Below are 22,558 nucleotides of genomic sequence, written 5' to 3' on the forward strand. Positions count from 1 at the left end.
CACCTCCCATGGGCCCTTTTCTCCCTGCTGGAGTTCCCACCCTCCTCTTTCCTGACTCCTCCGGTCTCTCAGATACAGCAAACCACCCCCACCCCATGTGATGTTGACACAGCCCCAGAGTCAGAACTGCTGAAAAATATGAGACCTTTTGGGAGCCACATTCCAGGAAAATGAAAAGCCAGTCACAGCTCAGTGTCACTTTCTCCCCTAAGCTTGCCCCTCGCAGCAGTGGGGAACAAGGTGTGTGTGTGTGTGTGTGTGTGTGTGTGTGTGTGTGTGAGCCGTTCTACACTGGAAGTTCCTACGCTTTTCTCTATTACCACAGAGAGAACTTTTAAGGAGATTGGAGGTGGCGGGGAGTGGTTGTTACAACTTCTCACAAATTTTTATAAAACAGAGAGAAAATGGTTTCCCACCCAAGATTGACCTCATCCTTGAACCCCACCCCAGGGGAAGCAGAAGCCAGCAGAGTCCAGAGGAACCAGTGGCTTCCTGGGGCCCTGCACCCACTGGAGCTGAGGAGATTCCAGGGGCAAACATGAGTTACTCGGTACCGTCAGGGGATCCTAGCATCAGAATTATTGGGAGGGTTAGATAATAATGCAGATGACCGGGCCCAAACCCAGATCCACTGAACCAAAGTGGCCAGGACATGTTTAATAGGCTCACCAGGTGAGGCTGAAGCCCACGAACAGGTGATGCAAAGGAATGGTGACTCATGCTCTTCCCCTTGGAAATCATAAAACAAGCCAAAGGAACAGAAAGTAGAGCCTAAAGTGGAACAGGATCCTCTGCTGTAGTGAGAATCCATTTGGCTTTAGGGCCAGACATTCAGACCTGAGCTGGAAACTCAGGTTCACTGCCTGTTAGATGTACTGGTGCAAAGCATTTCACTGCAATTTTCTCATTTGACAGTACAGCCAATTACATCTGCTTTATGTGTGGTTTTTCAACGATTCAATGAGATAAGTATCAAGTAGCCACCATGCAGAGGCACTCAATAAACAGTGGCTATAAACAAAGTGAAACCCCTGTAAGAGAGAAAGTAGGTTCTTTGAAAAGGTTAACAAAGTTGACAAACCTTTAGCTAGATTAAAAAAAGAAAAAAAGAGAGAAGACTCGAACTACTAGACTCAGGAATGAAAGAGGGTACATTACGACTGACCTTACAGAAATCAAAAGAATTTTGAAAAAATACTATGAACGATTGTATGTCAATAAATTAGATAACTAAGATGAAATAGACAAACTCCTAAAAAAATACAGACTACCAAAACTGACTCAAGAAGAAATAGAAAATTTGAATAGACCTATAACAAATTGAATTAGCAATCAAAAAACTACCCGCCAAGAAAAGCGCAGGCCCAGGTGGCTTCACCTGTGAATTCTGCCAAACATTTAAAGAATCCATATCAATTCTTCACAAACTCTTCCAAAAACTGGAAGAGCGGCAACGCTTCCCAATGCATTCTATAAGGCCAGTACTACCTTGATATCAAACCAAAGACATTACAAAAAAAAAAGGCCACTGTATCTTATGAACAGAGATGCAAAACTCCTCAGTAAAATACTAGAAATAGAACTCAGAAACATATAATAAGAAGAATTATATACCATGACAAAATGGGATTTATCTCAGGAAGGCAAAGTTTTTTAACAACTAAAAATCGATTAATGTCAATAAATAATCATCAAGAATAAGATAGGATTTCTGTTCTTGCCACTTCTAGACAACAATAGACTTGTGGTGCTAGCTAGGACAATTAGGAAGGAAGGAAGGAAGGAAAAAAAGGCATCCAAGTTGGAAAGGAAAAAGTAAAAGTATCTCTATGCATAGATGACATGATCTTGTATACAGAAAATCCTAAGGAATCCATTAAAAACTATTATAACTAACAAATGAGTTTATCATGGTTGCAGGATAAATCATCAAATACAAAAATCAATTGTATTTCTACACACTGGCAATGAACAATCTTAAAATGAAATTAAGAAAACAATTCCATTTAAAATAGCATCAAACAGAATAGAATACACAGGAATAAATTTAACAAAAAAAAAGTACAAAACTTACAGTACTCTGAAAGCTACAGAACAGTGTTGAAATAAATTAAAGAAAATTTAAATAAATGAAAAGACATCCCAAGATGCTCACGGATCAAAAGACTCCATATTGTTAAAATGGCAATATTCTCAAATTGATCTACAGATTCAATTTAATCTCCATTAGCATCCCAGCTGGCTGCTTTGTAGAAATTAATAGGCTGATCCTAAAATTCATATGGAAACTCAAGGGGATGCAGAATAGCCAAAAAATATTTTAAAAGAAAATCAAATTTGGAAGACTCACATTTCCCAATTTCAAAAGAGTTGTAAACAAAGCAACAATAATTAAAATAGCGTGATGTTGGTGTAAAGATAGACATACAGATCAATGGAATACGATTAAGAGTCCAGAAATAAACCCTCACATCTATGATCAACTGATTTTTGACAAGGTTGTCAAGATCCATGGGGAAAGAATAATCTTTTCAACAAAAGGTTCTGGGACAATTGTATAGGCACATGCAGAAGGATGCAATTGAGCCCTTACCTCTTACCATATATAAAAATTAACACGAAATGGGCAAAAGACCTAACTGTAAGAGCCAAAACTATAAAACTCTTAGAAGAAAACATAGGGATAAATCTTCATGACCATGGATTTGGCAATGGCTTCTTAGCTATGACACTAAAAACAAAACTCATAAAAGAAAAAAATAGATAAAGTTCACTTTATCAAAATTTATAACTTTTGTGCTACAAAATGAAAAGACAACCCACAGAATGGGAAAAAAATGTCTCAAATCATATGATAAGAGACTTATATCCTCAACATTAAAGAACTCTTATAACTCAATAATAAAAAGACAACCTAACTTTTTTAATGAGCAAAGAATCTGAATAGATATTTCTCTGAAAAGATTTATAAATGACCAATAAGCATATGAAAAGATACTCAACATCATTAGTCATCAAGGAAATCCAATCAAAATCACAATGAGATGCCATTTCATATCCACCATGATGACTATAATCAAAAAGTCAGATAGGTGTTGATAAGGATTTGGAGAAATCAGAACCTTCATACATTGCTGGAGAGAATGTAAAATAGTAGGGCAATGTTATGGGTTGAATTGTGTCCCTTCAAAAAAAATGTGTAGAAGTCCTAATCCCCAGTACCTCAGAATGTGACCTTATTAGAAAGTATGGTCTTCAAGTTAAACAAGAGGTAACCAAATTAAAATGAGATCGTACGGTGGACCTTAATCCAATAGGACTGGTGTCCTTATAGAAATTTGGACACACAGACAGATGCAGAGGGTAGATGATGTGAAGACACACTGGGAAAATACCATGTGAAGACAAAGGATTGGAGCAATGCATCTTTAACCCAAGAAATGTCAAGGATTGCCAGCAAACCACAAGAAGCTAGGAAGAAACAAAGAAGGATTCCCCTAAAGTTTTCAGAGGAGCATGTTCCTGCAGACACCTTGATTTGGGATTTTTAGCCTCCAGAACCATGAGATAATAAATTAAATTTCTATTATTTTAAGTCACCCAGATTGTGGTATTTTGTTACAGCAGACCTAGAAACTTACATAAGCTACTTTGGAAAACAATTAAACATTTCCTCAAAATAAACAAGTTACCCAAGAGAAGTAAAAATGTATATTCACACAAAAACTTGTACATAAATATGCATGACAGCATTATTCATATTAACTAAAAGACAGAAACCACCTAAATGTCTTATCAACCGATAAATGGATAAACAAAACATGGTATACTCATGTAATAGAATATTACTCAGTCATAAAAAGGATGTACCTTGAAAACATATGCTAAATGAAAGAAGCCAGACATGAAGACCATACATTCTATTATTCCATTTACATGAAATGTCTAGAATAGGGAAATATGTAAAAACATAAAGTAAATGAATGGTTGCTTAGGGCTGAGGCAGGATTAGGGGAAGAGATGGAGGAATAAAGGAGTGATAGCTATAGTAGATGGTGTTTCCTTTTGAGGTGATAAAAATGTTCTAATATTGACTGGTGATGGCCACGCAACACTGAATACACAAAAAACCATTGAATTGTACACTTCGAATGGGTGAGCTGTACGGTATGTGAATTATACCTCAACAAAGTTGTTAACAAAAGAAAAAAAAAGGGTAAGAGAGGCCTTTGGCCCCAGAGAGCGCTAAAACACAGTTGGCACTGTGCTCAGTGCTGATCAAGACAGCAAGAACAGAAGTGGTAGACCAGCATTTCTCAAACGTGGCTGCAAAGGAGACTCATCTGGGAAGCTTTTAATTAAATCAACTTTACTGAGATATAATTTATATACAATGAATGCATCCCTTTTAAGCATAGAGTCCAATGAGTTTGACAAACATACAAATCTGCATAACCAACACCACAATCAAGAACATTTCTATCACTCAGAAAAAGCTCTCTCACATCCTTTTGCAGTCAATTTTCCCACCACCCCCAGTTCTAGGAAACTCCTAAAGTGCTTTTTTGTCACGATAGTTTTGCCTTGCTGAGAATTTCATAAAAATGGAATCATCCAGTACGTCCTCTTTTGTGTCTGGCTTCTTTCACTCAGCACAGTATTTTTGAGATTCATCCACATCTTGTGCATAACAATAGTTCATTCCTTTTTATTACCGAGTGCTGTATTCCACTGGGCCATTATATCAGAATTTTTCTGCCCATCCACCTGTTACAGAATTTGGCTTTCTCCAGTTAGGGGCTATTGTGAATAAAGCTGCTATGACTATTTATATACAAGTCTTTTTGTGGCCATGTTTCTAGTTCTCTCGGGTAATCACCTTGGAGTAGGAATGCTGGGTCATATGGCAAGTGTATGTTTAACGTTTACAGAACAATCAGACTCTTTTCCAGAATGAGACACGCCTACCACTGATTACCACTTTTTAAAATCCCAACACACGGGTCATGCCCCAAAACAATTAAATCAGAATCTCTAAGGAGTAGAACCCAGGCATCAGTATTTTCTATGCACTCAGGTGATTCTAATGTACAAACAAGGTCCCAGATGCTGCTATAGATCTCAGGTACCCTGAGGCAAATAAACAAGCAAAAGACACATTATATTCACCTGCTTGATTTCCTCACTCTTTCTTGATAATGGAGAGAAAGAGAAATAAAACATATGCAAGTGTCCAGTCTTGACACCAGGGCCCTCACAAATCGGTCTCACAAATTCTCCCCACCTTTTATAAGTTAGGAGAAGGCAGAAGGAATACAAAATAATTAATATTAGCAACTTTGATCACTTAATTTTGAGGTTGGCATTCTCAGTGCTCATGAGAGCCCTACAAGATAGGTCCTACTATAATCCCCATGTTATAGATGAGTAAACTGGGGCTCAGAGAAGTGAACTAACTTACCCAAGGTCACACAGCCAGTTAGCAACATAGTCAAGATTTAAACTCAACATTCTGTCTCCATGGCCAAAGAGCTTACCAATTCCACTGGGCTCAGAGAAACTGTGGGTACTGGGGCCATGAATCCTCTCCTCAATCAAGGTATTCCTAGTAGAAGGAGAATACAACAAGCCTCCAATACAACTGTGAAAGAAGGCTGAGGGTGTATTTATGAGAGAGCAGGAGAGGTGATGTGTAATGTGACTGAAAGGTGGAGGTTAATTATGGGATTTCCTTTCCTTTCAAGCTTAAAGAATGGGATTTAAACCCCTTTGATACAGGGGAAGAGACCAAATCATTGCTGTAGTCTCCTCCCTCCCCCCACCTGGTGCTTGAGACAGGGAGGTGCAGGGTCTGGGAAGAGGGTAGGAAAGAGCTAAAGGAGGTGAGAAGGAACTACCCAGAGGATGAAGGATGCCTGGTCAAAAATTCAGGTCTGGTTCTTTCATTTAACTCTCATCTGAGCTGGAATGAACAATAAGCATTTTGCTGGAAAGAGCTGCTCTTGTTAGCTGGGACTGCTATTTCAACACAAGTGGCAAATCAAGAGTGAAAAACAGTGTTTCTCAAAAATGAATCTGGAGATTAGAGGAAACGGTGTGGGCTACACAGGCACTCTTATCTTTAAGACTTTTCTGTAAATCTAAAACAACTCAAAATTAAAAGTCTCCTTAAAAATAATAAATAAAATGTACCTGGCATTTTATTTATTATTAAAAAAAACACAGACAGCCAAAATGAGGAGGCAAAGAAACATGTCCCAAATGAAAAAAACAGAACAAAACTCCAGAAAAAGAAATAAACAAAATGGGAGATAAGCAATCTACCAGATGCAGAGTTCAAAACACTGGTTATAAGCATTCTCAATGATTGCAGTGCGAACTTCAACATGGAGACAGGAAACATAAAGAGAACCACTCAGAAATAAAGAACATAAAAACTGAAATGAAGAATACGTCAGAGAGAATCAACAGTAGATTAAATGAATCAGAGGACTGAATCGGCGATTTAGAAGACAAGGTAGCAGAAAATACTCAATCAGAACAGCAAAAAGGAAAAAGAATCCAAAAACTGAGGATAGTTTAAGGGGCTTCCGGGACATCAAATGTACCAACATTTGCATCATAGGGGTTACCAGATGGAGAGGAGAGAGCAAGCAAATAAAAATCTATTTGAAGAAATAATAATGGAAAACTTCCCTAACCTGGCAAAGGAAATAGACCTACAAGCCCGAGATGCGCAGAGTCCCAAATAAAATGAACCCAAAGAGGCCCACGCCAATGCACATTATAATTAAAATGCCAATGTTTAAAGACAAAGCGAGAATCTTAAAAGAAGCAAGAGAAAAGCAGTTAGTTACTTACAAGGGAGTTCCCATAAAACTGTCAGCTGATATCTTAACAGAAACTTTGCAGGCCAGAAGGGAGTGGCACAAAGTATTCAAACTGATAAAAAGCAAGGAGCTACAACTAAGATTATTCCACCCAGCAAAGCTATCATCTAGAATCAAAGGACAGATAAAGAGCTTCACAGACAAGAAAAAGCTAAAGAAGTTCATCACCACCAAACCAGTATTACAGGAAATGTTAAAGAGACTTCCTTAAAAAGAGAAAAAAAGATCAAAAATATAAATAATAAAATGGCAATAACTACACATCTATCAATAATTACTTTAAATGTAAATGGATTAAATGAGCACATAAGGTGGCTGAATGGATAAGAAAACAAGACCCTTACAAATGCTGCCTACAAGAGACTCACTTCAGACTGAAAAACACACAGACTGAAAGTAAAGGGATGGAAGAAGATATTTCATGAAAATGGAAACAGAAAAATAAAAGCTGGAGTAGCAATACTTATGCTAGACAAAATAGACTCTAAAACAAAGAGAAATAAGAGAAAACTCAGTAATTCCACTTCTGAATATATATCCAAAGAAACCCAAAACACCAATTCAAAAAGACACATGTATCCATATGCTCATCATAAAATTATTTACAATTGCCAAGATATAGAAGCAACGTAAGTGTCCATCAATAGATGAACAGATAAAGAAGTAGTACATATATACAATGGAATTTACTCAGTCATAAAAAATAATGAAATCTTGTCATTTGTAACAACATGGATGGACCTAGAGGATGTTATGCCAGTGAAATAAGTTAGAAAAAGACAAATGTTATATGATTTTACTTATATGTGGAATTTGAAAAACAAAATAGATGAACAAACAAAACAGAAACAAACTCATAGATACAGAGAATATTTTAATGGCTGCCAGATTGGGCAGTGGGTTGGGGGATGGCTGGAATAAGTGAAGGAATTAAGACGTACAAATTGGTAGTTACAAAATAGTCATGGGGCTATAAAGTGCAGCATAGGAAATACATATAGTCAATAATATTGTAATAACTAGATGTGGTGTGAGGTGAATACTAGATTTATTGGGGTGGAAGGTTATATAAATGTCTAATCACTACGTTGTACACTTGAAAGAATGTAATATTGTATGCTAACTACAATAAAAAGAGAAAGTTATTTTAGAAAATTAAAGTAAAATAAAATGTACCTGGAGGTTGTGGACTCACATAGCAGGGGAGCGAGGAGAAAAGCAAAACAGAAGAAAATCTATTGTGCATACAAGTGGAAGACAAATCCTGGGCCATTCATTTTAAATCCTCAACAGGAGAGAAACAATTGGCGCCAGATAAGAACCCCTATGCAACATAAGGGTGGGGACTAAGGGAGGCGTAGAACTTGCTTCCTTCAGGAGACTTAGGAGGAGCCCTGGGGAGTAGGGTTTCAACTACCGTGAGTTTCCAGGGCCTGAACCAGCTCCTTCTTTCTATGCATCTGTTTCTCTCGCTCGCTCTCATTCTCTCTTCCTTTCTCATCGGCTCTCCACTTATTCATCCCAGGGCAGCGTCAGAATTGTATAGAAGGCCACTATGCTCAGATGCCCTTAGCCAAAGTGGGTAACCCTCCCTCTACCTCAATTTGAGATCTATAAAATGGGGTTACCATGAGCCTTGCCCACCTCACAGAACTGAGAAAGTCAGTGAAAACATTTTGTATATTACAAAGTTCTGTGTAGACACAGGTGATTCAGTATTCAGAGCTGATCTGTTCACAGCGGCCCAAAACCGGAAAGAGCCTAAGTGGCAATCGACAGTGGAATGGGTAAATAAATTATGGTTGATTCAACACAGGAATATAACATAGCAATAGAAAGAATGAGCCACTGCAACACCCAAGAACATAGGTGAGCCTCCCAGATATAAGATTGAGTGAAATAAGCCATAAACATACTGTATGATTTAACTTATGTGAAATTCGAAAGGAGGTAAAACTAATCTCTGATGGTACAAGTAAGAATAACAATTACTTTGGGGGAATATTGACTTGGAGGGGACCATACGGGCTGCTTCTGGGGTGCTGAAAATCTTCTAGATCTTGATCTGATTCATATACATATACCGATTTATCAATTTACGTACTTGACTGTATGTGAGTTATACCCCAACTAGAAAATGTAAATGATCAGAATTACTAGTAAGAGCATCTCTGTGTCAAAGGATAGAGATGCTTTTGGGAGGGGAATTTAAAAATGGTTTCGCTGTTCCTTCTTTCCTGCTCTCATGTGCGCCACCCCTCCCCCAGCTTCTCCCTATAGAAACCTTTTGCTTCTCAACAGTCTTTTATTCTCCTCTTTTACTCTTTCATTGAAACCCCTTCTTTGGGCCAGGCACTATTCTAGAAGCTGAGTATGCGACATACCTCTCTACCCTTATTTGTGCAATAAACACATACTTAACATCTACTCTGCACCCAGCACCGAGGCCCCTCCTCTACTAGCACTGAGAATTTTCTCTCAAGCAGGTCCAAGGGGCAAGGAACAGAATATCTGGGCCCCTTCCCAGTCTTCGCCTGCGGTTCCAAAAAAGGAGAAAGGTGCTATTATATGCCAATGTGCATTTAATCCTCTAAGACAGGGCTCACATAGCTGGAAGGCAGCAGGGATAGAGTTCAAACCCAGGTATGTCTGATTCCCACCCCCCTCCTGTGGCCTCCCAGGCGCCAGATCAGCCTAGCCCTCTCTGGGCATCTGTGGCTCTCAGCCTCTAAGATAGCACCCATTGATTCTTGCCTCCAGGTATTCATGTCCTTCTATAGGCCCCTTCCACACTCAATGAGAATGACCTGTGTAACCAATAGGATATTGTAGAAATAACAGTGTTTGTTTTTCAAGGCCAGGATATAAAAGATAGGTGGCTTCCATCTTGCTCTTTCTTGAATCACCCACTCTGAGGAAGCCAGCTGCCATGTTATAAGGACACTCAAGCAGCCTTATGAAGAAGTCCTTGTGACAAGAAACTGAGACCTCCAGACAACAGCCAGCCCACACTTGCTAGCCACATGAATGAACCACGCTGGAAGGGGATCCCACAGCTCCAGTCAGGCCTTCCGATGACTATGACCCAGCCAGTATCTTGACTGCTACTCCTTGAGAAACTCCAGGCCAGAACCATCCAGCTAAGCTGCTCCCAAATTACTGACCCACAAAAACTGTATGAAATAATAAATGTTTGTTGCTGCTTTAAGTTATTAAATTTGGGGCTACTTCGTTACATTGTATTGCTACAGATAAATAATACAGGCCTTTCTCCAAACCATGAGTTCATGCTGCAGTAACAGTCTAGAAGGTGGCATATGAAGGCATCCAGAACGAGCCACTTACTGGAGGGGTGAATTTAATAGGACAGGAGAGGATCAGCCTCTGCAAGAAACCCCCAGGGTGTGAGAAAAGAACCATAAAATAAGAGAGCAAGCAAAGCAGAAATTCTGGCGCCTTCCTCCTAGAAATTTCTCACACACTTCATCTATCTCAGTACAGTAAATGGAACCACGTGCACCCAGTGGCTCTGGCCAAAAACCTGGGAGTCATCCTTGAGTCCATTCTCTTTCTCACACCCAACATCCCGATTCATCAGCTAGGCTCTGGGCTCTACCCCAGAATGCATCCCAGACCTGGCCCCTTCTCATGGTCTTTCCTGCCACAGACTAATCCACCAGCCTCTCTCACCTGAGCAACATCAGTGGCCCATCTCCCGATGCCTGCTCAAGGCCAGAGTGGCCTTCTCAAAGCAGAGATCAGATCCGATAGAGCATACCCTCCAGGGCTCACGACTCCCTACCAGTGGACTTTTTTCAAGCCTGACAAGCTCATTTCACCTCAGGGCCTTTGCACTTGCTCTTTTTAATCTCTCAGATCATCATGTAACATCAGCTGGGTCTCATCTTACCCAATACTTCCTCTGAGACGTTTTCCTGGGCCACCGGAGCCTAATCCTTCTCTAATTTCATTGTTCTAACTTATTTTCTTACATGACTTATTTGCTTATTTATCGTCTATCTCCCCTATTAGAATGTCAGTCCCATGAAGGCAAAGGCCTTGTCTGTCTTGTTCACCTAGAACAGTGTCTGGCACACAGAAAGTGTTCAGTAAACACTTGTTTAATGAGCTCTGCCTCAAGGTAGGGGGATGGATGAGAGGGCCTCCAAGTTGACCTGGTTATAACACCCAGAGGACAGAGCTCTGCTGTGTGCTCTGGGGTTCACGTCACCCTTCTAGGCAGGAGGAAAGGGCAGGGCAACAGTAAGAGCTGTGGCTTATGGGGAGACTTGCCAGCTGAGTGCAACTCACACCACCAGTGGGTTCCATTTCCTATAGAGGAAAATCCTATAACAAGCCCCATCTGTCTGTCCGGCCACTGCCCTGCCAGACCACCTCTTCCCTCCTGGTTGGCCTTGGCTGGGCAGAGCAGGGTTGCTGAGCTCAGTGTACCCTGAGCTCCCAGTACCTGCCAGAATTGCCAGGCAGGCTACAACTCCCTGCTCCACCACCCACACCACCCCCGACACACACACACAAAAGTCAACTTTGGCACCCCTCTGTCTCCACACAGGAGGCAGGTGTACAAGAGGCCAACTTCTGTCACACTTCTCAGCATCTCCGGGCCCCCTATTGGCCCTACTCAGACTCTTCACTGCCAGTTTCTAACCATATCTGCTGCCATAAGAGAAGGAAGGCAAAGGGGCAGGGAGGTTAGCGAGGATCAAGAAATGTCTGCTGGTAGGCAAGATGGGACAGTTAGAAGGAAGCACAAAGGCCCAGGGACAGAAATGGGTGAGGAATTATACTGTGAGTCATTCGACATTTGGATGCCTCAGTTTCCTTATTTGTAAAACAGGATCTTTTGGCCTGTTTTATGCTCTGATGGAATTAGAAGAATAAAATCAGATAATGCACTGAAGCGCTTTCCAAGGCCTAGGGCACTGTACAAATGTTCGTTGTTACTAAGAGAAACAGGTGCAGGTAAGGAGGTGGGGGTGGGGATAGACTGGGGAGAAGCAAGAACACCGGAAGGTTCTGGGGTCAAGGGTGGGAAAAGTCTGCTCTCGATGAAGAGAACACGGAGAGAGATAGAGAGAAGCAGAAACTCACTCCCCACCTGGAGAAGAAAAGGCTGAGAAGTCAGAAAGGTGGAAGGAAGACGAGGGAGAGGCAGAAACTGTACAGATGTGCCCACTGAGAGCCAGGCCCTTGGCACCTCTGCTAGGAGAACACTCCAACCTGGAGTTTACAGGTGGGGAGATGCCCCCAGCAAGGCTGTGTACTTTGCTTGCGCAAGGTCATTCAGGAGGAAGTGGAATCCCTCGCACGCCTGCCTGATCTATCAGCACGCTGCTTTGAAAAAATATTTGGCCCTGAGCTACAAATTGATAATTATCAATTGCTATGTTTCTGAGTGTCCACTAAGTGTCAGGCACTGTGCGGGGCACTTCCCACACATTATCCCAGCTCATCCTCATAATAACTTTTTCTTATCCCCATATCCTTGAGAGGTTACATGACTGGCCCAAGGTCCACCAGCTAATAAGAAGTAGAGCATTAGAAGTGCCAAATCCTACACCTCAACTGCTCAGTGCTCCTTTTCGAAGTATTCTCCTTCCTCCTTCCATTCACCGAACTCCTTTCAAAAGGACCAAGTGTGAACGGCAAAGGCAGGGGCGAGAGGACAGGGCGGATATAAGCAATAATAGGGACAACGCAGAAATTGGCTGCATACGAAAGGTTAAGGCCAAGCGTTTCCACCTCCAAAGAGTTCAGCCCGCCAGACAGAACAATTTCCTTCCCAAATAATCCTTCATAATCCACCTCCCGCCCCCCACCTCCCACCTCTCATTACTCCAAGAAGCCACCACCAGCTAACCCATCATCCCTCTGTCCTGGCCTGAGAGGGTGCAGCAGGGGCGTAGCAGCCTGACCTACCAGGACCCAGCATTCCCCCACCCCGGTCTGTTTGCCTCAGTTGTCCTCTCCCACAAAGCCCAGCCTGGAAACACTGATGGGGAAATCGAGGACCAAAGTGGGATCTGGCCAGCAGAGAGCAGGATGGCAGGTCAGGAGGTTCCAGGCCCAGGGCCACCTTGACCTCAGACTCTTCCCGATTTCATTCCCACTTCCCCTATCTCTCCCCCTTCGCTCTTGAGGTCCTGTGGCTTTGGACTCATCCCGAGTTATTCTAAGCTGCCCAAATTGGGCCAACCAGGGCTCTGGGTGGCCCGCAGAGTAATTGAACTGCACCCCCCTCCCCCTCCAGACTCCCACCCTACCTTGAAAACTAGGGGAAATATCTTCAAAGGCTTTCTCTGTCTTCTCTTCTAAGCTCGGGTCCTCACTCAGCCACCTTCAGTAGTCAGCCAGGACATCTGCTGGGCCAAGGCGCCTCCCCACCCCATCCTCCTCGCTGCCCACCCCGCCCCCCCCCTCGCCCCCCTCGGCCTTCACTCCTTGACCTGAGCCCGGGCCCCGGGGAAGTTTGCATAAACAAAGAGAAGAGGAGGGGACCAGACCGCCCCCCCTTCACTGGCGCCCCCACCACCACCTCCCGTCCCAGGACCCCGAGAGGGTCCCGTCCCCAAGCCTCCCGCGGGGCCAGCTGCCCCACGGCCCCTTACCTTGGCCTGGCATTTCCGATGACAGGAGAAGCTGCAGACTGCAAGAGGGCGAGACACAGAAAGAAAGTTTAGCCGCGAGGTATGAAATGGAAACTCCGGCGAAATCTCCTCCCACCCCGCCCGCAATCGCATTCGGGAGGGAAGGAGGGAAGGAGGGAAGGAGGGAAGGAGGGACGCAGAGAGGAGGGGGCAGAGGGGGCGGCTGCCGCAGTTCCCCCGGGCCTGCGGGGCGGGAACGCCCGGGACTGCGGCCCTGTGGGCCGGCCGGCGCCGAGCCCCCATTGCCAGAGCCCCTCCAGCAGGGGCGGGAAGGTGGGAGGAGCTGGGGCAGGGAAGGGGACCGAGCCCTCCGCTGGATCCTTGCCAGGGGCAGAGGTGGCCCGACCCAAGCCCCTCGGCAGTGGCTCCAAGGAATAAGGGGAGGCCTTCTCCCCTTACGGCACACACGGCACACACCAGGCAGGCACGGGAGCCATCACATTCATTCTCCCCCAGACACACAGACTCAATTCATGGTCCAGGAGAGGATCGTGCACACACACATACACATTTACACCCATACACACACACACAGACACTCATAAGCACTTAACACTCAACCATACAGGCACACATAGCCTCACGCACCCACACTCATGCCAAGGACAAACCTCTGACTGGGGGGTACCAACACACACAACTTCATGGGAGACCGTCAGAGTGCAGCCTGACACAGACATGGGGACACAGACATGTGGACAGATGCTCAGACTCACACTTGCATGACTTGAACACACACACACACACACACACACACACACACACAGCACACACACACAATAATGACTTGCTACTTTACTCCCTCCCACTACCAGGAAGCTGGAATCAAATTTCCCTAAGGGGTTCCCACAGCTCTCGAATGCCCTAGCCCTGCACACCCCCCCTACAGGGCCCTCCACACCCCACCTACAGGGCCCTCCACCCAGGGGGCTTGGTGGTCCCCTCCCACCCAGTCCTGTCCCACAGATGGGGTGAGGGGTCCATGAGCTGAGTTTCTGCACGGAGATGGCCTTGTTGGCTGCCAGGGCCTGCCGAGGCATGTGGGTTGGGGGCACTGGGGAGGGAGAGGCAAGGGAAGCACCCTGACACCAAATCCTGAGAAGCCACAGACCCTGGCCACAGCTGGCTTCCCCGCCTCTCGGATCTACAGTTCTCCCAACCCCTTTCCAGCTTTGAGCCAATGTGGTTCTCAGCAGAATGCAGTAGGGGAGACTGAGGCACAGATAAAGGCCCGAAGCTGCCAAAAGAGGCTCAGGGGCCCCCTACCCTAAGGCTTCTGGTTTGACTGTGGGAGTGGGGGTTGGGGGAAGCTAGGAGGCACACTAGGTAGAGTCTGGGATGTGACCTTGGCCACTGGCCCTAGCCTGGGACCTTGTTCTTCCAGAACCTAGTCCTGGCCCCAGCTCAGGCCTGTGACTCAGCCGGTGCTGAGCAAGGCTTTCCTGACCCCACCAGCCAGTCAGCCTAGTTCGGGGACTTCTCCACCCCTGGCTACGGCAGGACATACCCACCCCTGGCCACCCAAGTCAAATCACGCCCATCAGGCTAGGCTTTCTGCTTCTCTCTCTCCCCACCACCCCACTCTTCCAGGTGGCAACTGCCCTCCAGAAAGTGTTTCCACTCTGACAGCAGCAGCCTCCCCAGCCCCCACCCCCCATGCCTTCTTTTCTGGCCCTGGAATGTGAAATTGAGAAAGCCTCAGGCCATGTGGCCTGAGCTTGGAAGGCTCTTCCAGCCAAACAGGTCCCCCACCAGGCCACTGCCTCCTGAGAGAGGGACCTTTCCCCTTCCTCTGCTAATCAAACCCTAGGCCTTCCAGAATAAGTCCTGGGCCCTCCTTTGGAGGCGTGGCTCACTGTTCTCTACCCTCCTGCCGGGGAGACCAAGCTGTCTCTGTGTTACCACAGAGCGTACATTCTAACACTCCGGTTCCTGCAGTTGTGCTCCTTCAAGGAAGGGACCGGTCTCCTTCTCCCCCGCCCCCTCCTCTCTCTCTCTCTCTCTCTCTCTCACACACACACACACACACACACAGTCTACACAGTGCCTGGTACACAGTAGAGGCTTAATAAATGTTGACCTGACTGATGATCTCCCCTGGAGTTTATGTGCACCTGCATTTAATCATGCCCATCGTACTCTTTTCCTGAGCCACACCCCTCCCCTCGACATCTCATATCAACCACGGAGGCACCCCTAAGTGTCCACTCCAGCCTCCCAATGCACGATGCACTAAGCTCTTTCAGACCTTGGGGCCTTTACACTTGCTGTTCTAATTGCCCGAAGCGTTCTCCCTCAACTCAGCGCTCCCACTGTTCACTGAGTCAAATCCTTCCACTTCTGGAATCCCCCGAAAGCCATCTCCTCAAAGAGGCTTTCCCTGACCACCCAAATTACAGTAAGCTCTGCCATTATTATTTCCCAGCAGCACCCTGATAATTTCCTTCTTATCCGAAGTCATTTTGGGGAATTCTTGCTCGTGTATGTATAGTACACCTCCCCACACTAGACTCACAAGGGCAGGGAGCATGCCCGTCTCACTTGTTCCATATCCCCAGTAGCTAGAGCTGTTTCTACTCCAGGCCCTCTGGGAAGACAAGCCCCATGGACACGCAGCTGAGTACAGTATCTTTGTGGGAATGGCAAGAAGGCGCCCTTTCTCCAGGCGGACTCGGCCCTGAATCTGGGTGTGTGGCTGGGTGAGCAAAGCGTGGGCTGACTTCAGGGCCCTCTCGGGTATGCGCCTTCGGCAGCGAATGGCCTGCATGACCATACAGGGCAGCTCTGCCTGTCACTCAGTGGGCAGACACTCAACGAATGCCCTTGAGTGGAGGGCAGATGGAGAAATCACTGGGCAATTGCAGTACAATAGGCTGAGTGCTCCCTGCAGGCTGGAATGCAGAGCTTGTCCTTGAAAGCTCTAAGGTGGGGAGTGAAGGAAGAACTAACTCCCCCATCCCCCAGCCCAGAAGGCAGAAGCTCGGCAAACAGAACTCAAGTGGCAGGCGTGGCCAAGCCCCAGAAGGATAGATTTTTTACACCTTCAGAAGCACCTGCCCCTCTAACCCCCAGGAGGCCCTCTTGCCCTGGGTCCCCTCCAGGCAAAGTACCTTTACTATCTTGGTCACCTTGCTCAGGGCTCTCCCACAGGACAATATTCTCTACTCTCTAATGTGAGTCTTCCTGCTGTAACTTGAAACTTGGCCATTCCATTCTGCTGGCTTCTCACTTCCCAGACCAATGGCACATTCAGATGTGTTACAGAAGGGGCGGCCGTGGCAGCCAGCCTTCAAGGTGGCCCTAGTGTTTCTTGCTTTCTGGTATGCACACCCTTCCCTAGTTCTTTGCCACGATGAATTGGGCTGGTTTATATACCCAACTGGACGCTGTAGAAATGCTGGTGTGTGATTTCCGAGGGTAAGTCATCAAAGGCATTGCGGTTCAGCCTTGGTCTGTTGGATCACTCGGGTCTGTTGGATCACTGGGGAAAGCCAGTTACCGTGTCATGAGGACACTCAAGTAGCCCTATAGAGAGGGACATCTGGTGAACAGCTGAGGCATCTCGCCATCAGCCAGCACCAACTTGGCTGTCACATGACAAAGCCCCCTGGAAGTGGACCCCCCCGACTGTAGTCTGAACCTCAGGCGACCGCAGCCCCGGCTGACATCTTGACTACAACTTCATGAGACATCCAGAGTCCAAACCATCCATCTCAGTCACTCATGAATCTCTGACCCACAGAAACTATGTGAGGTAATAATTTTGTATTTGTTTTAAACTACTAAGTTTTGGGATAACTTTTTGTGCAGTTACAGATAATTAATGGAGAACCAGAGCACAGGATTCCTCAGAAAGCAAGAGACCAAAAGACAATGCTGGAAACCCAGAGGTCATCGCCTGGGTCCCTCTTTGCTCCCCAGGCACCTGCATGCTTCTCTCTGTAACTCCCTCTTCCCTTTGCTCACCTTATTAAGCGATTAGTCATCATGGCCCAGGAAGTAATTCCAAAGAAGCTGCTGAATCTCAACCCGCCTCCCCAGCTCCCCATCACTGCACCACTTCAGATCAGCTGTCCTTCCATCAGCTTCATCCCCCTTGAATCCACAGTCACAGACTATTCTCAAGTGCAAACTGGTCATCTCGCTCCCTGCTTCGTAGCCTCTGTCCAGCTCCTCGACCCTGCATGGCCTGGTCTTGCCTCCACCTCTAGCCGCTGCCCCAAAAGAGATCTCTTCCTACCACATCACACTTTGAGTCTGCAAGGAGCAGTTTAGGAATGGTGACCTCATAAATATCCTTCAAGGACCAATTCAGAAATGTCATTCCCTGAATAATCAGGCATTCAGAGATAGTCCTGCTCCTCTGTGCTCTCAGAATCTTCAGCTCACACCCCTTGGAAAGCTCTTGTCACCTGAGAGGACTGAGTAACCCTTTAAGATTTGTTCTCTCTCACATCCAACTGCTTCTCTAAGGCAGAAAGGGAGATCCTGTTAAATTTTGCAGCCTTGTATCCCGCCCTTCCCCTAGCTCAGAGTCTGATGTACAGGTGGAGCTTAATAAATGTGCAGTCAGTTTTGGAGTGGAAGGATTCTCCCCGGTCTAAACTCCTGGAACCAGGGCTTACATTCTGGGACAACGGAACAGACACCGGTGAAGGTGAGTGAGCCCCACGCTGCAGCTCCAGCCCCTGCTGGGAGATGGCAAGTGGGGACCACGGTCAGTGCCTCCCGAGTGCACCACTACAAACACCACTTACGCTCAAGCCTGGTGAAGGGGTGGGGGGACTAAGAGTCACTGACCCTTCATCCACTCATCCACTGGTCCTGCTCTTCATCTATCCCCTAACCTGCCGGTTCTCAGCTCAGATGCAGTCATGCACTTGCTCTGAGATCTGGGCCAAGTTACCTTACCACTCTGAGCTTTCATTTCCTCATCTATACAACGGGGTTAATAACAGCAACTACCTCACAGGGTTGTGAGAATTAACCGAGTTAATATATGTGGTTGGCCCAGAGTCCGCTCTCTATAAGGGATCGCTGTTAGCACCAGCATCTTCGTCATCTTCGTCATATTGTTATTTCACGAAGAGCCCCCATCTCCTAGGCAGGAGACCTGGGTTCCAGTCCTGACTGCTAACACATAGCTGCGTGACGTGAAGCAAGTCACTCCCCGTCTCTGGGTCTCAGACTCCAGCTCGGCAAATGAGGCAGTCCGCTGGCACCCCCCAGAGTAGATTGGGCCTGCACCCTTGTCTTCATTAGCTGGCTCAATGTTTAAAACACAAGGACGTATTTTCTTAGTAGAGACGCTTCTGGCAGAGCTGCTCTCTCCAGATCCTGTCCCCACCACACCCCGCTGTCTCTCGCTCATGGTCTCCACGCCCTCTTCTAGCTGTGAAAGCCTGTGCTAAGCCCAGCCAGTCTCTCCATCACAGTCACCACCTCCCTCTTCCTCTGTGCAACCAAAAAAAGGGGGAGAAACCCACGTTCCAACCTGGAAAACATCCCAAATACTGTAGCGGAAACCCCGGGCTGTGGTTGTCAGGGATGCCCACTGCACCAAGTGCTATTTCTCACTGGGGAAAACCCTACGGCGTCCCCCTCCTGGTGTCCCCCAGATGCCCGAGTCCTCCTCAGACACATATCTCAAGATCAACCCCACCTAAGTGGACCGTGGCCTCCCCCAGCTCCCACAGAAGGCAGTGGCCTTTTAAGCCAATGACCCTGCAAGATGAAGCCCTCTTGGAGTGACCTGGTCACATCAGAGCTCCACGAAGCCCCGAGAACTCCATCTCCACCCGCAGTGTCAATACTGCCCCCACACAGTGGCGCCCAGGCCCAGCCAGTGGCCTGAGAGGAGCTGAGAGCCCCATAGTGGGGAAGGGTCCATAGGTCACCTGCCGAGTGGAGAACCGCACCCCCAGCACCAGCCCTCGGCCGGCTCCTGCCTCACTCGGCTCCGCATACTCTGTCCTGGAGTGGCTTCCTGACTCTCGGGAACACAGGAAGCCAACATTGTTGGGATCTAAATGGCCTTTTCCTCCTGGTCTTGGGTCGGAAAATGAGCACAGAGCCTCGGCGTGCACCTGACCCCGGAGATAAAGGCCCACATGCCTGGCCAGCCGCGGCTCCTTCCCTGGCTGGCAGAGAGATGGGCCCAGTCACCCACCTGCCCACCGGACCTCACAGAACTGCCATGCCTGACTTGTCTTCATGCCTTGGCCTGGGGGTGTGTAATGGTTTATAACATATGTGAACTTGGCTAGGCCATGGTACCCAGATATTTGTTCAACATTATTCTAAATGCTTCTGTGAAGGATTTTTTTTTTGTTTTTGGATAAGATTAACATTTAAATCAATAGACATTGAATAAAGCACATCACCTTCCATAATGTGAGTGGGCCTCCTCCAATCAATTGAAGGCCCAAACAGACCAAAGACTGATCTCCCCAAGCAAGAGGGAATTCTGCCAGCAGACTGGATTTGGACTTGAACTGCAACTCTCCCCTCTGTCTCCAGCCTGACGGCCTACCCTGCAGATTTTGGACTTGCCAAGCGTCCACAATCACATGAGCCAATTTCTTACGATCAATATCTACATCTATCTATCTGTCCATCGATCTATCTATCTACCCATCCATCCATTCATCCTGTCGGTTCTGTTTCTCTGGAGAACCCTGACTGATATGAGGTATCTCGGGGGTGGTCAGGGGAGTGGGCACAGCGTGGCTCTGAAGTTGGAGCAAGAAGAAACCTCTAGATCATTCCATCCAGTGGTTTTCAAACTTTTATCTTTGCAGCCAAACTCTCATGCAGGTGAACTCTTCCATGGAATTTCAATGATATTGAATAATATTTATTGAATGCTCGTTATGTGCCACGTTCTGTTCTGAACACTTTATGCCTATTATCTCATTTAAACCCCCCAGTAAGCCAAGGAGGGTGGTTTGCTGTATGTCCCACTTTAAAGATGAGATGACCAAGGCTCAGAGAGGTGAAGCAATCTGCCTAAGTTCTCACCAGTAAGGGGCAGAGCTGTGATTTGAATTCAGAATGTCTGAGCCAAGTTCAAGACCACTGTACCATCCTGCCTCTAGATATATTTATAGATCCAGAGCTGCTTTGATTGAAGTAGGCGGGGGTTTCAAGGCCCCAGCCCCTTAGGTCTCCCCTTGGATTTCCCCTTTTTTCTACCCCCTCGGGCCTCTAAAGCACCTCCAAAGAAACTTACAGCTCTTTTGGAATACCATTTAGAACCTCTGGTCTAGTCCAAACCCTCATTTAGAGAAATGGGAAAGCCAAGCCCAGAGAGGTTAAGTGTCTAACCCAAGGTCACACAGCAAGCCAAGACCAGAACCCAGGGTCTTCCTACCCTAGCAGGCTGTCTCTGATGACTCCAAAGAGATCCTCTCCCCTGGTAGGGGAGAAGCTGGGATCCCCAGTGAAGTTACACAGGAGAAAGAGCTCCTGAAACAAGATTTCTCCCAATCTAACCAGTGAGGTCTTCTGGGTAGGCTTTTCCCATTAAGGGCTGGATTGTCTTCCCCAAGTGTGTCCTACTCTGGGGAAATCGCAAGTGACTGTTCCCACCTTCCAAGCTGAGCAGAGGCATCGAGAAGGGAAATAGTCTAAGCCTGGGCTCCAATCCATGCCCGGATGTCAGCCCTTGGGCTCTTTGAGCTGGCATTCTGGTCTCTTCCCTTGGGTTTCAGTCTAGCAGAAAGCTAGGGCCCTTGGGCCAGGCCCTAGACTCCCTAGGGCACTGCCCCAGGGGCCTGTGGGAATTATGTTGTTTTAACAGAGGAACTCCTACACATCCCTCAAAACCCAGCCTACATATGCCTTCCCTGCTGAAGCCAGACAGAAAAATCTATGCTAAGTCAGAGACAGCTTTTCACACACACTTCTGTGTCAGTTTTACCGCCAGGTTCTTTGACTGTCTGGCTGCATATCTGTCCTCTCAGGTCAGGGGCTGAGTCTTGGCCCCAGCACCGGGCACAGCATCCAGCACAGAGGGGCTCCGTTCATGACTGTCAGATGGATTTCATGTGCGCACACTGGGACAGTTCTCTTGCCTTTACAGACTCCAACAAGGGAATTTCCCAGGCCCTCCCGCTGTCTGAGCCTCAGTGAGCTTTCTTCCCACCTCCTTATCTATAGATGAGGAAACTGAGGCCTGAGCGGGGAATTGATTTATCTGAGGTCACACAGCCTGTGAGTGGCAAGGCCAGAAACAGAGCCTGAGCCACTAACAGAGGCCCTGGGCCTCTCCTCCTCCCATCGTCTCGTCCATCTCTGTCCCCCTCATAGGGACAGAGTACTCTATCATGAGTACTCATTTAGAGCCACACGCAGAACCAAGAGGTTCCTCACAATGACCCCCTGTGAGACACAGACAGGGTTTATTACCAACCCCACGGTACACGAGAAGAAACAGGCTCAGCAAGGTAGAGGACTGGCCGCGGTCTCGCAGTGGACTCTTTGCCTATATATCTGTCACACTTATGCCCACATGTCCCACTACCTTCGTTTTTTGTCTTCTTTGTTCCTCTTTGAGTTCCCAGAACCAGGACCAGACCTTAGTTTCTTTGACTCCCTTCCCCACCCCCATCTCCCGCCCCACTTTCTTCAGCCATATTACACTAAACAGTGAAACACAGGAGGGCAGGAGATGGAAGAACCATCATAGCTGTAGAGCAGGGCAGCCAGAGGAGACGGAGGAATCCCCCAGTCTCTCTAGATCTAGGTAAGTGTCCCCACTGCCCTCAGCCTGCAGCAGAAGTTCCCTCAGCATGGCAAGCCCCTTGGAGACTGTGAATTCAGGGGCTTGTCATTCTACACACCCCACTCCAGCCGTCACCCCCAGCCACTAGTCCTGAAGGTTACTAGGTTGTAGCTGGAGACCTGAACACTGGAAGAGGAACCAGCGAGCCCAGCAAACCCTTTGGACTGGGCTTGGTGAATAAAACATAGCCCACAATTGCCCTCTCAGCCAGAGAA

The 22,558-nt window shown here is 46.8% G+C and overlaps 1 protein-coding gene across 1 annotated transcript in view; it reads right to left on the bottom strand.

Annotated features, from left to right (window-relative positions):
- The window catches only part of TNS1 (tensin 1), a 206,022-nt gene that overhangs the window by 161,385 nt on the left and 22,079 nt on the right, over positions 1-22,558 (bottom strand). Inside the window, 1 exon segment of the mRNA XM_039844732.1 lies at positions 13,520-13,557. Within this exon segment, the coding sequence (XP_039700666.1) occupies positions 13,520-13,557 (38 nt within the window).

This window comes from Pteropus medius, unplaced genomic scaffold (assembly GCF_902729225.1).
Source record: "Pteropus medius unplaced genomic scaffold, Ma_sr-lr_union100, whole genome shotgun sequence".
Classification (NCBI taxonomy): Eukaryota; Metazoa; Chordata; class Mammalia; order Chiroptera; family Pteropodidae; genus Pteropus; species Pteropus medius.